This window comes from Polistes dominula, unplaced genomic scaffold (genome assembly GCF_049000335.1).
Source record: "Polistes dominula isolate Pdom_NZ unplaced genomic scaffold, Pdom_raw_medaka contig_37, whole genome shotgun sequence".
Taxonomy (NCBI): Eukaryota; Metazoa; Arthropoda; class Insecta; order Hymenoptera; family Vespidae; genus Polistes; species Polistes dominula.
In genome coordinates, this window is record NW_028301169.1 from 2,449,125 (window position 1) to 2,465,837 (window position 16,713).

The 16,713-nt window shown below is 23.8% G+C and overlaps 1 protein-coding gene across 2 annotated transcripts in view; it reads left to right on the forward strand.

Annotated features, from left to right (window-relative positions):
• mlt (tubulin folding cofactor E like protein mlt) overlaps positions 1-16,713 on the forward strand; it is a 22,089-nt gene continuing 5,376 nt past the window's right edge. The window contains exons 1-5 of one of the 2 annotated variants that reach the window (XM_015326773.2): positions 1-886; positions 14,543-15,583; positions 15,744-15,913; positions 16,089-16,197; positions 16,397-16,501. In XM_015326773.2, coding sequence (XP_015182259.1) covers positions 14,555-15,583; positions 15,744-15,913; positions 16,089-16,197; positions 16,397-16,501 — 1,413 coding nt within the window. In that variant the 5' untranslated portion in view covers positions 1-886; positions 14,543-14,554. Of the gene's footprint in view, positions 887-1,934; positions 2,208-14,542; positions 15,584-15,743; positions 15,914-16,088; positions 16,198-16,396; positions 16,502-16,713 lie in introns of those variants that run through there. The other variant, XM_089179182.1, reaches the window with a different exon arrangement.

Genomic DNA, 16,713 nt, shown 5'->3' on the forward strand with positions numbered 1-16,713 from the left:
AATAAAATAACAATAAATTTCCATTTGAATGAAACCAAATCCAAACCCAGATACAGATCCAGATCAGTGTTCATATAAATAAAAAGATAACACTTGATAGATACGCTCCTGCTAAAGTCAATTGCTATTGATGCAAGAGTAAAAGAGAAAGATAATATTAGAGAAACTGTTATAAACGAGAGAAGAAGAAGAAGTAGTAGAAGAAGAAGAAGAAGAAGAAGCTAAAGCGTCGGCGCCGTGCATGTTCGATAATGCTTCGTTCTCCTCAACACGAATGAGGGATACGAAGACCTGGTTGGCATCGACTGTAGACTTTTACCACCTCCACTGGATAAAACATCACTACCTCCCACTAGGGAAGCTTTATTCCGACCAACCATTTCCATCATCAGCAAGTACTGCCACCACCTCCTCTATCCCAACGCTCAGAACGGCTCAGCTGTTTCTGTTTACCAAACAAAGGAGACCCAGCAGTTGAACGGTGGGTCGCGAACTTGCACGTTCGTGTTCCGTGTTTTAACGCAACACGTCAGAACGTCACCCATTCTGATTTTCCTGCTTTCTTGGTAGTTCATGATTGGGATTATTTACAAAGCACACTAATCATTTTAAGTGATAGAAGTTGATCTCATGTGGAAAATTATTAATTTAATTTACTTTATCTTATTTTCTATTTCTTTTTGTCTTATTTTCGAAGTGAATTATATCACACATTCTTAAGACTCTGCTGCTGATGCGTTCCCATCGTGAAATCAGTGGAGTAGTAGTAGAAGAAGAAGAAGAAGAAGAAGAAGAAGAGGAAGAGGAAGAAGAAAAAGTAGAAGAAGGTTAGAAGATTTGTGAGGATCTAAGTGCAATATAACCAAGAGGAATAAGACACACAGCAGTGAGTAGATGAGACAGAACGTGTTAACTAAAAATAAAATAGTCCCAGGGACAAGTAGAACATCATCTTTTTTCTTTTTCCTCTTCTTCTTCTTCTTCCTCCTTCTGTTACTTTTGTTTTGCTACTGATGGTTACTGTGCTTCCTGGTCCTTGACCTATTTTCCAAAGTTACCTCATATACTCATCCGTAATTCTTAACATTTATTTCGAGTTTGTTTGCACACATTGATGACCTAGATGATAATAATAATAATCATCATCATCATTATCATCATCTGTACAAACATATTTTCTTTTAAACTCTTGTCCTAGGTTTTTAATAAAAAAAAAAATAAAAAAAAATCATATTGAAAATTGAACATGGTGATTAATTTTGATTATTAAACAAACGTTGATTAAATATAAATATTTATTGAATTTAGTTAGTTTGATTAAATTCTAATTCGTGATCGGAATTGTTTTTTAAACCAGGGATCAGAGTTTACGGTTGACTTTAGATTGTGAGAGCCGATGAACGTGGGTTCTTTTACAGTTAGAGAGAAATACTCTTTCTCTTTGCATGATCGCTCACATATACACAACACATACATATACAGACACACACACACTCGTTTTATATAAACGTTTTAGTATATACGAAAAATTGCAACACGCACGAGATAATCGTGAAAATATAATACAAATATAAGATGTGCACAATATATGACGATGAACGAATTATTTAGTTGGATTGGTTTTCAATTCGATTTTGTTTCTGCACAGCAACCGTGCGTCTGATTTTAGATTTGCAGCTATTTCGTACAATTGCCAATTCAAATAGAAATAAATAGAAAATAACATAACAAATGTTACGTTTCGATTGACACAAGTTGACAACAAATGAAATATTATTTTTTATTTTTATTTCCATTGAAATTGAATAATGAATTCATTCTAATCTCTTCGAATATTTTGATAATCGATTATAAATTACTATATAATTTATTTTTTACAACAAAAATATATACAAAAAAATGCGAAACATTAAATATATTTGATTTTTTTTTCCCGTACCAATTGAAAGAACACAATGAGATCAAAATATCAAACAATGAAATGTACAAAAGTGTGAAAAATTAAATATTGAAAATAAATAAAAGTAAAAATATGATAACACACTGTAGATAATAAATAGGTATGAAACAAACAAAAAATAGAAAGTATAATAAAGAAAAAAGGGATAGAACGAAGGGTTGAGAAACCAGTAGAACAGAGAAAGGCATCGTTCGATATTACTCGACGGGAGGAAACGTGTGCGCTTTAACAGTTTGCGCAGCGATCGGTGAGCGTTCTTCTCTACATTGTGTGTTATATATCTATATATCTATCTCTATCTCCCTTTTTCTTGATCATATTTATGTTCTCTCTCTTGTATACACTGTATCTTGTCATGTGTCACTCCTTGTATACACATGTATATATAACTATATATATGTATACTCAAAGTATATTACGTAATTGCGATTTAAGAGCTTATCAGCTGCGAAAAAGACAAACCTCTTCGTTTGTATCACTCTCTCATTTTTTCTCTCTCTCTCTCTCTCTCTATCTCTTTTTGTTTTTTTTTATTCGAAGGAAAATGCGTTTGAATTTCACACGAATGAATAACGTCAGACAAAGAGAATCTCACTCGTACTATTCTGATAATTGCGTCGTTCGTATTGTGAATATATGTATGTGTATACATGTAGATTTCTCTCTCTCTTTCTCTCTCTTTTTATCTTTCAAACACGAGGGCAGACAAGCATGAAGAGAGAAAAAGAGAGAGATATAACAAGGTCGAAAAAGAAACTGAGGATATAGTCATTAGTTTTCATGTTCATACGTTTTCTTTCTATATTGCTTCCTTTAAGGTTAGTTTTCAGTTTCTTTGAAACATTCATGACGATGATTATCATGACGATGATGATGATGATGATGAAGATAATAATGATGATGATGTTGATGATGTTGAAATTATTAAATCAAAGTGTTCTTCAATTTAATTTAATTTTACTCAATTTTTTTGAAACTAATCGTAACAAAACTATTCATTAGTATCAAATATTATAATGATGACGATGAAGGTGATGATGTTAATGATAAAATCATGAAATCTAATGTTCTTTATTTTGATTTAATTTGAAAAAAAATTGTTTTAAACTAACTATAACTGTACAAAACTATTTGTTCATATTGAATAGTATTTGATAATTTTTTTTTCTAATTCGATGAAAAAAAATTTGTATCATAATCTTTTTAAAAATGGAGATAAGTGTGTGTGTATTTTTTTTTCTTTTTTTTTTCTTTTTAATAAAAAATAAAGACCTTGATAATTCAAGTGCAAAGCTCAACGATAAAACAATTCCGTGTTTTATGTGGGAATTTTTTATTCTTTTTTTTTCCATAACGAGTGGAAATTCCTTACGAGCTAACTATCATTATTACTGTGAAGATTATTATTATATAAAACAAGTTTTTTTTTTTTTTAATAATTGACGTAATATAAAGAGTAAAAATAAAATTTAAAAAAAGGGGTGGAATAAAAATTAATTTTATTTGTAATAATATTATCAATAAAATAATCGTAACAATCTAATTAAAATCAATGATAGTCGTATCTTTAAGGATTTAATTATTTTCTTATTCATTTGTCACCAAATGATTACAAAACTAATTGCGCAATCAATATTTTTGATAATTATCTATATAAATTAGAATATATATATATATATATATAAAGATAATTATGATAGTGGATAAAAAGGATTAATTGCAAAAAATACAATTCATGATTCATTTTATATTTTTAATTTATTAATAACATATTTATAATATATTACATTATAGTATATAATAATATAATTATATTATAGTATAGTATAATATAATATATTATAATATAATTATATTAATAAATATATTATAAATAATTATATTTATTATTAAAATATTATTTTAGTATTGTTTTATATTTTATTTATATTATATTTATTTATTCTTTTTTTTATATTACAAATTATTATTATTATATTAATAATAAATATAATTTACATTATATGACAATTAATAAAATGTATTACAATAATATAAATAATTATATTAATAAATTATTTATATAATATTAATTATTATTATAATTAATATTAATTTAAATAATTTACATTAATAAGAATATATTTATTATTAATTAATACACTTATTAAATAATACACTTATTACTATATAATACTATTATTATTAAAATAAATAATAAAAATTTAAATTATTCGATTTGGTATTCTCATAAGTTTTCCATAAGTTTTTCAAAAACGAAATAAAAGATCAACAAGTTTTTCACATTATTTCATCAGTCTGATTCTTTACGTTTCCTACTTCAGTAAAACGTGTCTAAAACAACCCACACGATACTAAAACTACTTAAAATAATAGTAATAGTATTTTGTTAGTGCAATCGATCACGTTAAAGTTCCTGAAACAGACCTCAACGTCTAAATTGATTTCATTTAAGCATTCGGTTAGATGAAAATTCTGTTTAGACGCACGAAAGTCGTAGAGTTAACGTTTTACAGCAGGTATTTAGCACGTTCAAACTAAAAATATACTACGTTCAAACTAGTATCGTGACATTATGCAAATCGTCAAATGCACATAGTGTGTGAAAACATTTGTTTGTTTGTTTTTTTTTTTGTCTATTTTTTATTTCTAATCTAAAATACCTAATCGTACGAATGTACATATTTATTTTATTATTTTCTTCCACGTTTGAGTTTTAAATTATTTTCAATGTTTGACCATGAGATGTGATGATGCCTATATACAGACGTACATTTAAATACATTTTATTCGTTTAGTATGTATATGTTAAACGTGTTTAACATATCTCAAATCTTTTAAAGACGCATGTACACCATGTGTGTGTGTCATTTATTTGTACACGTGAATACTGTCATAAATTATTTCATTTTTATAAATCAATTTTATGTACGTAGGCATTGTGATAAATAAAAAAGAAACGTAAACTTAATTTATAACCAATAGAAATAAAAATTTTTTTTTTAATAACATTTTATTATTTAAAAAATATATATTATAGTAATAATAAAAATAACACTTTTTTTTAATGCATATTACAATACTATATTATATATATAGTATATTAGTATTACTATATATATATATAAAATTTATTAATATATAATTTTATATATTATATATTAAATAATATATAATTATTATATAAAACTTACTAAAAAAAACTATATAAGTATATATTATTAATTATAATATATTAATATATATAATATTATAAAAATAATTTATATACATAAATATAGTATATTAGAATTAAATATTTTAATTTTTAATATATATATATATATAATAAATATTATAATACTATAAAAATTTTTGTTTATATCGATCAAATAAAACAAATAGAATAATTTGTTACAAATAATATTCCATCAATCAATATGTCTCAAATGAGAATAAATAAATTAATTATGTTTATTTTATTATTGCTTTTAATATTTTAATGAAACTTTTGAAATAGGATGTTACAATCGATAATATATAAATAATATATATATATCAGTATATAGAACATTTTTATATATAGTTGATAATCGATAACAATCGACAACGTGTTTCGAGTCAAAAGTATTGAAGTTTGATAAAAAAAAAATTTATAGATTAAAAAAAAAAAAGAAAGATAAAACATTTTAGATAATAATTTATGATTCATCAGCAATCTCAATTATTTACACGTAAATAACTTTTTCATTCGTATTCAATTATTATATCGAGTTAATGATTATTATTAATAATCAATATATAGTTAAAACTATATCAAAATGATATTATTAAATTTATTATTAAATCTTTGATTGTGAATGAATAACTATTATTAGCATTGAGTGAAAAGTATAATATCGTTCGTTCAGTCTAATCCAAGTTTAAAAGATCAATTCTCGCGAATTTTAGACTCCCTCGTCCTAGTTTCACTTTTAACTTCTTAATAGTAACTCTTTCGTCCATGACGTAAATTCTTTTGCTCGATATTATTATTAGAAATATATATATATATATATAAAAAAAAAAAAAGGAACAAAACGATAAACACTTTTTTTATATGTGTGTGTAATATTTTAAACAAAATTCTTTAATTTGATTTTAATAAACTTGATTACTTTCTTATGAGAAAAATAATGAAAATAATTTCAAAAAAAAAAATATAAGAAAAAGATGACTAAATTAACAAATCAAAGGAACAAAATAATAAACACTTTTTTACGTGTGCAATATTTTAAACAAAATTCTTTAATTTGATTTTAATAAACTTGATTACTTTCTTATGAGAAAAATCATGAAAATTATTTCTAAAAAAAAAAAAAATATAAGAAAAAGAAGAAAAATATTAACAAACTAAATGAAATTATTTAAAAAGGAATTAAGTATAATATTTTTGTATATTATTCATGTGTGTGTGTGTATCAGTATTTTAATTATTTAACTTAATATATTTATCTATCTCTCTTTGTGTTGTTTATTTTATCTTATAAGAAGTAAAATATTCCTATTCGAATCTTTATTATTATGTTCTTATAGAGAAAACTACGTAGATTATTAGAATGTATTAAAATGACAGTGAAAGTTGGTCTGCCAAAGTTGTTGTTGGTTGTAAGCATCGAAGTCTCGGTGCAATGCTTGTGTAACCTTTAAATCACAGTATCTTGGAAACTCTCAAGCGTAACCGTCATAGTTGTCATCTTGCACAAGAATACCATCAATTTTTTTTTTTTTTTTTTATCTAACAACGTTAAAATAACAAATTAACAATATTTTGGTTGTTTTTTTTTTTTTAATTTTTTTAATGAACGAATGATATAAAATAAATATATGATATTTAATATATAAAAATAAATTAAATAATAAATAAATCTATTATTGCACACGTTAATTCCTAAAATTTTGAGAAATTAATTTACAAAAAAAAAAACAAATTAAAATAACAATCTTACAAATATATTTACATCCCCATGAAATATAATAATAATTATTATTATTATAAATATTATTTGACATTCCTTTGAATTTTATAATCATTTTGAAACGTCTTGGTAAATTTCGTGGAACCAATGTTTGTTTCCAATTATGTCAGATTTAACTATTTTTTTTTTTTTTTTTTTTTAAATAAAATTCTCTATTCCAATCTAAAATTAATATCAATTGAAAAATAATTGAATTAAATATAATTTCCGGTATAATTGTGGCCATAATTATGAAAATGATTGAAGTCATGTATATCTTGTTTCGAGATATTTAAAGATTTCTATTTGAACATTAGATGAATTCTATGTAATCTGGAAAAAACAAACATTATCAAACGATTCATTTTTGACAATATTGTGAAAATTACATTGAATTTATTTAATTTAAAATAATGTGATGCTTAATAACTGATAAACTTATTGTTTTTTTTTTAATTTTAACTTAGATCACTTTCATAATAATAGGCACAATTATGAAATAAAAAATAACGTTATATAAGAAAATAATCATTCTATCGAATTAATATTAGAACTATCAATACATTTGAGATTGATTATTAATATTCATGACTTATGTGCTATTGGTTGAATAGTTACTTAACAAAAATGCATTACTATTCGACTCGGTAACAACTCGTTGCACTATCGACACATATTTTAACGAATACATTTGCTAATACGAATTGTTCAGTTGAAATGAAATAAAAAAAAAAAAAAAAAAATCTTTAACGTTGCTCGTTATGTATTGGTTTTCCGTTTTATTCATAGGTTAAGTATTTCCAACTAGAATAAAAAAAAAAAAAAAAGGAAAAAAAGGAAAGAAAGAAAGAAAGAAAGAAAGAAAGAAAGAACGGAATAATTATCAATGTCCGACTTTCACCGTCGACCACACGTTTCCCGATTTTAAGTGAGTTTCAAATAGAACACACTATATATGTATGTGTGTATTTAAAAAAAAAAAAAAAAGAAGAAATAATTATGTTCTCATAGTTGAGAATTATCTCGAAACACGTATTCGATCGTAGTAATTTTTATTTTATATTTCTTTTTATTTTTTCTCGATAATACGAACTTCAATAATTTCGATGATTTCATTCCAAAAAAAAAAAAAAAAAAAAAAAAATTAAAAGAAAAGAAATTTATATACTTGTTTTGTTTCTTTGTTTTCTCTTAGTTCGTTTTTACATTTTTATATAAAGATGAATTTACGAACGCGTACTTTGTCTTGCGTGAAAGAAAGAAAAAAAAAAAAAAAAAAGAAAAGGAAGAGTAACGAATGACGTTAATGATTTTTCAGGGTCTTTTAGAAAATGAAAGTTGTACGAATAATAATTGCAAAATGTGGTGAGATTTGTAATATTTTCGATTAACAATAAAAATTGAAATTAAAATTGAATAAAGGATTTATCATTTTTTTCGATGGAATTTATTTTTTACAAATTATTTTATAAATTATTTATAATTTAATATTTTTATTTATATTATATATATATATATATATATATATTTGTATTATAATAAATATATATAAAAAATAATATTTATAAAATTTAATATTATAAAATATTTTAATAATATTTAAATAATTATTATAATTAATAATAAATATTTTAAAAAAATTTTAATAATATAAAGTAAATAATAAAAAAATAATATATAAAATTTATATTAATAAATTTTATAAATTATTCACTCATTATATATATATTTATATTATTTATTATTATAAATAAATTTGAACGTATAAATATTAAATAATACATAATATTAGTAATATATAGTATAATTATTATTATAAATAAATTTAATCATATAAATATCATATAATAATAAAAATATTGTTATTACAAAAGAATATCAATCGTTTCAAATTGGAAACATTGGAACGAATTTAAATTGAATCGTGGTGTTTTACGAATATTTTTGTGACTCTTTTTTATTCATGTATGTGTTTATGAGTATGAATGTATTATGTATATGTTTGTATGTGTCTTTGTATCGTTCTGCTAGGCTTGGCTAGTTAGAACCAACATGGAGAGATATAACGCGACCATCGTAGAATGGCAGACCCGTAAAGCCGGAGCAGAGAAAGTTAATTTCGCATGGCCGTTGAACCGATATCGCGATTACGTAGGGGAGTTGAGAGAGAACTATAACATTGACGGTTATAGTAAGTTTTTTTTTTTTTAATCTAGTTTACTTCTTGTATCACTATAAACAAAATGATTATTTTTTCTTTTCAATCAATTTGATGAATATTTCATGAATAGTAATATTATATTATATATTTATATATTTTTATTATTATTTTTAATTATTTTTATTAATAATAAATTTACCTTGCTTTATATATATTTTCAAAATAAGAAAATTCATATATATATATATATATATATATATATATGAAAGTGTTGTATAAGTTTATTTTTATTTTTATTTAAAATTAGACAAAATATGTGTAATCAATTTAATATTAACTTTTTATTTATAATTAATATTATTTAATATTTTACAAAATATCAAGGTTTATACAAAATCAAATGTTAGATTATAAAAAAATAATTATTTGGGGATTAATCATGGAATACAATAATATCTATATATATTATTATTATTACTTTTATAATATATTATATTTTATTTTTTTATATTATATTTTATTATAATATATTATATATTTTTTTATTTTTTTTTATTTTTATGTTCTTTTTTATTTTATGTAATTTTTATTTTTTATTATATATATAATATATATATTTATATGTATTATAAATACATAGAATAATGTGATTTTATAATTACACTATTATGTATACTTTATACACTAAACACATACACAAATACATATAATACATATATTCGAGATTTTTTTGAATAAGAGATGAATTTTAAATAAAATAATATTAAATTACTATGAAACAAAACATTTCAAATACATACACAATTTATCTTTTATCACTACGTAAAATACTTTTAAAACTTACTTGATATTCCTAAAAATAATTACATATATATATCATGGTTTATATCAATAAAGTTATATATTGATTGAAATATTTCATTTCAATACATTGACCCTTTGAAATCGGTATATTCTATTCTTTAGAACAGAGAAAGATTTCCTAAGAGTGGCAAGTGAAAAATTGCACGATTCGTGTTCGTGGAACACTCTACGATGCGTGATCTCAAACAGCAGCCGGTACGAATGATAGCATAAATACTCGGAACCTAGTGCTAAAGAAACGATTTACACGTCGTTCATATGTTCAATCTGATTTTACGGTATGGAAAAAAATACTTCTAGAAAAATATGATTAAATACGTGAGATAAAACAAAATAAACAAACTTAAACGGGACTTCATAATCATTTGCAATTCCTTAGAAATCATCACTTTCGTGTAAATAATTTATATATAAATATTTTATATATAATATAAATTAGTATAAATAATTCTATAATATAAATTTAACTATTGTTTTTTTTTTTTATTAAAATTATTTATATCAATTTATATTTTTAATTTATATTATACAATTAATATAAATAATTTTATTGAAAAAGATGTATAGATATATACATCTGTATATCAGTTTGGTTATATTAACTACATCTGCATAATACACTTGTGTACAAGTTAAAGGTTTTCATTTTATGTAAATATTATTTTTACACATGTTTTATTATTATTTGACACTTATCAAAATTTAACAGATATTTTAAATGTAAAGATAATAAATTTTCGTTACAATCAATACAGTTTATGATATTCTTATGTATACGTAAAAGTAAATCATAAAATAATTATATTGCAATTGTTTTAAATCAAATATAATATAGAATAAATATATTATTAAATAATATTTCAACAAAACATTAATATACTTCAAATATTAATCAATTTCTATTTGATATTATGTTAAATAAAAATTAGAAACAAATTTATCATTGAATACAAAAACTTTAAAACATATATATTTTAATTTAAAACATTTCTAAATATTATTAATATTATATTAAAATGTTAAATATATATATATATATATATATATATATATATATATATATATATCTTAAATAATTATTAATTAATCGTAGAAAATATTTATTGTAATTTAAAAGTAACAAAAGGATAAAATTCGATTTACTCTTTGAAATTTAAGGTTAGACTGACATGTTTGTTTATCTTTGAACTTATCACTGAACATAAAAACGTTAAAACATATATATTTTAATTTAAACATTTCTAAATATAATTTAATTATATTAAAATGTTTAATATATATCTTAAATAATTATTAATTAATCGTAGAAAATATTTATTGTAATTTAAAAGTAACGAAAGGATAAAATTCGATTTACTCTTCGAAATTTGAGGTTAGACAGACATGTTTGTTTTTTATGACACTCAAATAAAATTCTTTTTGTTGATGATTGCTCGTTGTTTATACAACTCAACGAATATCAGTATTGCGAACATAATATTCGTTGTAAATACTTTACCAAGATGATAAGTTTGTTTTTTTTTTTATTATTCTTTTAACGTTTGTTTACGTTTTTGCTCATCCATTTTTTATTGAAGATTTTATGTGTCATACAATTCATATTCGAATTGCGCGTTAATGAAAATTTACATGTAGTAATATATACATACAGATATATATTTATTAATAATACTACAAAAAAAAAAATACAAGAAAATTCACTGATAATCGATTTTTTCTACGATATCGAAATCTTTTCCACACATTTTGTGCATCATTTGCAATCTTGCAGTCTGTCTAGTTTTAAATGAAAAAAAAAAAAAATGAAAAAAAGAGAAAAGAATTAAACGGGGGTGGATAAAAAAAAAAAAAAAGAGATTTTCTAACGTGGGCGAGTGGAGTGTACTTTCGTTGTGAGTTCTCTGACAACTCTAGTTGAAAACCGGTACCAACTTCTCCTCTCGAGAGCTGCGCAAAAAGACAATGGAATGACCTTACAACTCGAATATGGTAAAACCAGATTTTACGTCTTTGCCGTTGCCCTCGAGTTACAGTACCTGGACCCCGATGCTTTTCTTTATTTCTTCGAACCCCCTTCCCCTCCCCCTCCCTTCCCCCTCCTCCTCTTCCCCTTACGATACCGTCCTTCATGTCAGGGTCAATTTTTAACATTTTTATAATTAATATTAAAACATTCAAATTAATATTTTATAATATAATATATATTAAAATATATAGTAATACATTGTAATATTAATTTTTTTTTTTATCGTAGTTAATTTTTAACATTTTTATATTTATTATTAAGATGTTGAAATTAATATTTGATAATATTAATTTGTCATTAATTTAATTTACATTTATTTGGGTTGATTTCAAATTTTCATTTATTAATACTTAACAATTTTAAAAATACATAATTTCTAATTACTTTTAAGTAATAATTATTTAATATTTCATTTTGCATTTCATTAAAAAAAAAAAAAAAAAAAAAAGAGAGAGAAAAAAAAACAATAATAATATGGTACATAGTATTTATGATTTAGAAATGCAAAAGGTTAACTCATTCTCTCGAGAAGAATGTTAACTCGATTTTATCATGAAATTCATCTATTTTAATCTGTCATGAAATTAAACTATCTGCGTCACGTATATACATACATATATACATATATACACATATTTATACAAAATAACTCGCGTAAAAAAAAAAAAAAAGAAGAAGAAGAGTAAGATAAAAAAAAAAACAAACCAATTAATTATTATTAAAAATTTCGTACTCGTATTTATTCGCGTTAATGAAAAAGAAGAAATAATAAACAAAAATGGCAAATAAGTATGCACCTTTTATTCATTGGAAGGACTACTTGTATGAATCAACGAATCAAGGGCAAGTTCGGGTGCCCTTGTGAATGTGAATACTAACATAAAGATGATTCATAATATCAAATACAATCCTAAAAGTTTAATTATATGATCAATGATAAAGATCTTATATATCAACCATTTAATTTTTTATAAGATATTAATATTACTTTTTATGATATAGAAATATATCTCTCTGAGATAATAATATACGAATCATTATCACGTAGTTATCGATCAATCAATGGCGTCATCGTATACTTTTCAAGGTTAACTATAACACACAGACGCTCAAAACGGATTGTAACCGCACACAACGATACTTTGTTAAAATATCTGAACAAACAAAAACATAAAAAAAAAAAAACAAATATTATTATATCGTTTACTCATCGATAACATTTTAACGAATTGTTAAATTACTGCAAAAAATATATGCAATTATTCTTCTCGCTTCGATAAATTTCTTTTTGTCAGATTTGTGAGCTCGAATTTCTGTTTGGGTTTGGGTTTGGGTTTGGGTTTGCTTGGAATATCGATGTCGTCATCGTTGAAAATGGATTTCGTTTTTTCGACACCTGTCTTTTACGTTCGTTTATACCTTTTTACAACAAAGAATTATTTTGAATTTATTTTTCTTCGTACACGTAATTATATTTAATAACAAATTATTTATTTGAAAGAAATTAAAAGATAATAAAAAAAAAAATAAATAATTTTTACAGACTGTTGAAGAAATTCTTTTTTGTCAATTTGATTTACGAAAAATTCAAAATAGGATATATATAATAATATATAGTATATAATTATATATATAAATTATTATTATAATTAATATATTTACCTATATTATTATTCATAATTCATTAAACTAAACAATTCTAAAGTTATATATATATATATATATATATATATATATATATATATATATATATATATATAGAAAGCTACTAATCTTAATATATATAAATTACGTGTCACTTTGTTTGTACGCAATGGACTCCTAAACTACTGAACCGATTTTCATAAAATTTTGCACAATGTGTGCAATTTAATCCAACTTGAAAGATAGGATAGTTTATATCTCTTAGTTTATAACAGATGGCGGTATAAAGTAATTCGTTGACTTAAAGACGTGTGTATCGGACTGATTGTGAGCCACAGCAACACGTGGCGGGGCACCCCTAGTTATATTATATATTATAATAGTATAATATTATATATAATTTATTATTTATAATAATGAATTAAATATATACATATTTATATTATTATAGTTATATTATTATATTTATTTTTAATTATTTTATTATTATATATTTTGGTGTTATTTTATTATTAATATATTTATATTATATATATTTTTATATTTATATATATAAAAATCAGTATTCAATTTTGAACTAACCTAAATGCAACCTAATGCAATAATACTAAACATTTTTCATCCCTTAAAAAAAATTCTGCATTTTAGATAAAATTTAATAATAACTTTCAAACACAAAATTCAACTATTTGACTATCCTAACAATTGATATTTGTTAAATATTTTTATTTCCTAAAAAAAAATAAAATAAAATACATACTAACCTATAAATATGTGAAATCTATTCAATAAATTAGACCTCCCAAAAAACAAAATGATTTTATTTGTGCTATTTTTTTTTTGAGAGGGGAGACCTTGTTAATTTACTCAAAATAATTTTGAATTGATTTTTCTTTACTTTTTCTTTTCAGAATGTTGTAAGAATGCCGTCGTTATTGGAAGCCTTAGAGCTGAAGTACGGTAGCTCAACAACAGAATGTTCGTTGACAGACGACGAAGGAGAATCTGGTTCACCTAAAGCAGCACTTTCGGTCAGTATATTCATTCCAAAAAAATCACCACGTCACACGGTACCAGCATTGCTGGTACTACAAGATTGCGATATCGAATGTGCCGGTAATGACGATGAAAAATTACGTAACAAGTGTAAGAACGTTGAAGAATTGGACTTAGCCCAAAACAAATTGTCACAATGGACCGAAGTATTTGGTATACTTCAACACATGCCCAAAATCAAGTTCGTTAATTTAAGCTTCAATTGTTTAGCCGAAGTATTAGAAATCAAGCATGGTAATTACGATTTATTGAGAAATTTGGTGTTAAATGGTACCAGAGTTTCATGGTCCACGGTACAAGGATTGATACGTTTGTTACGTAATCTAGAAGAATTACATTTGTCCTTGAACGAATATAAAACGGTTGATTTGGATTATAGAAAAGTTGATAACGTTAATAGATCGTTAAAAAAATTACACTTCACTGGTAATCCTGTAGAAGTTTGGAACGAGATATCAAAATTGGGATACGTTTTTCCAAATTTGGAAAGTCTCGTATTAGCCGAATGTCCAATAAGATCACTGAGACTTGAAGAAAATCGTAATTTACTTACCAGTGATCGTGAAGATTTGTTAAGGAAAAATGATGATCATCCTTCGGAAAATTGTATTCAAGATAATGAAAATATGAATAACGTTGACGATGAAGAACTCATGTCATCGGTTGGTGATACCGGTAATAATCATATTATCACCGAAAACAAAGTCAGTTATGATAGATCGGAATCGGAATCAGAATCGAGTAACAATAAAGTACCTTCACCACATGATCCATTCAGAATGCTTAGGTTTTTAAATATGAATGGAACTTTACTTGGAACATGGGATGAAGTTGAACGACTGTCCAGATTTCCAGCATTGAAATCTTTAAGAATTCACAGCTGTCCATTATTCGAAGTGAGTAGTAAACACCTAAAGAGAAACAAAAATGATTTTTATTTGTTTCAACTCAAACTGCATGACAATTATTTTTGTTTTGTTTAAAGAAGGAATAAATTATAAAACAAATATGTTAAATGTTTTTTTTTTATTTTTGTTCTTTATTTTGAAATAAAAGAGTCCTCGAGAATACACGGAACACGAAAGACGTCAATTGTTAATAGCAAGGCTTCCCAATGTCGAAACATTAAATGGCGGTGGTGTGATTTCGTCCCAAGAACGCGAGGACGCTGAAAGAGCCTTCATTCGTTATTACATGGACAAACCGGAAGCTGACAGACCAGAAAGGTTCATTTCAATTTGATTTATATAGAAAACTGCTAAACTATTTGGTTCTCTGATCAAATAAATTTATTCTGTTTCATTTCATTGTGTATGATTTTGGTCATATGTTTGTTAAATTTATGAAAATTGTATTTTAATTGTTAATGAAATAATTATATTATAAAAATCGATTTTTTAGGTATTCCGAGCTTGTGGCTATTCATGGGAAATTGGATCCCTTAGTACATGTTGACCTAACACCAGAGAAGAGGGTCAAGGTGACGTTCACTTATGGAGATCTTGTTGAGGTATTTACAAGTATTTAATTACTCATTTTACTTATTGTCTCACTTAAGTTATTTAATATACAGTATATATTTATAATCTTGTAATATAATTAATAACAACATTAAAATAAGAAACACAAGTTTAACTATTTCACTGTTTTCCGTTACTTTTGTTGATTTTTTTTTATATAAAATGATTATCGTTTTTTTTTTTTTGTAGGTACGATCGGTAGATGTATATAGAACGGTTTTCGAATTAAAAACTAAACTGGAATCTATGGTGAAAATTCCTGCTAATAGGATGAGACTCTTCTACGTTGATCAAGTAAGTTTAGATTTGTTTATTAACTAATATGAATTTTTATTACTTATTTTACAGAACTTTTGGTTCCTCGAACGGTGTTTTAATAAATGTGAAATAACATTATGAAACCTTATACACTAATCCATTAATCCATTAATCCCAAATGACAATTGATTTGATTCCTTTTTATCAATTTACTTATTGTATCAATGAATTATCGAAAGGTAAACTTA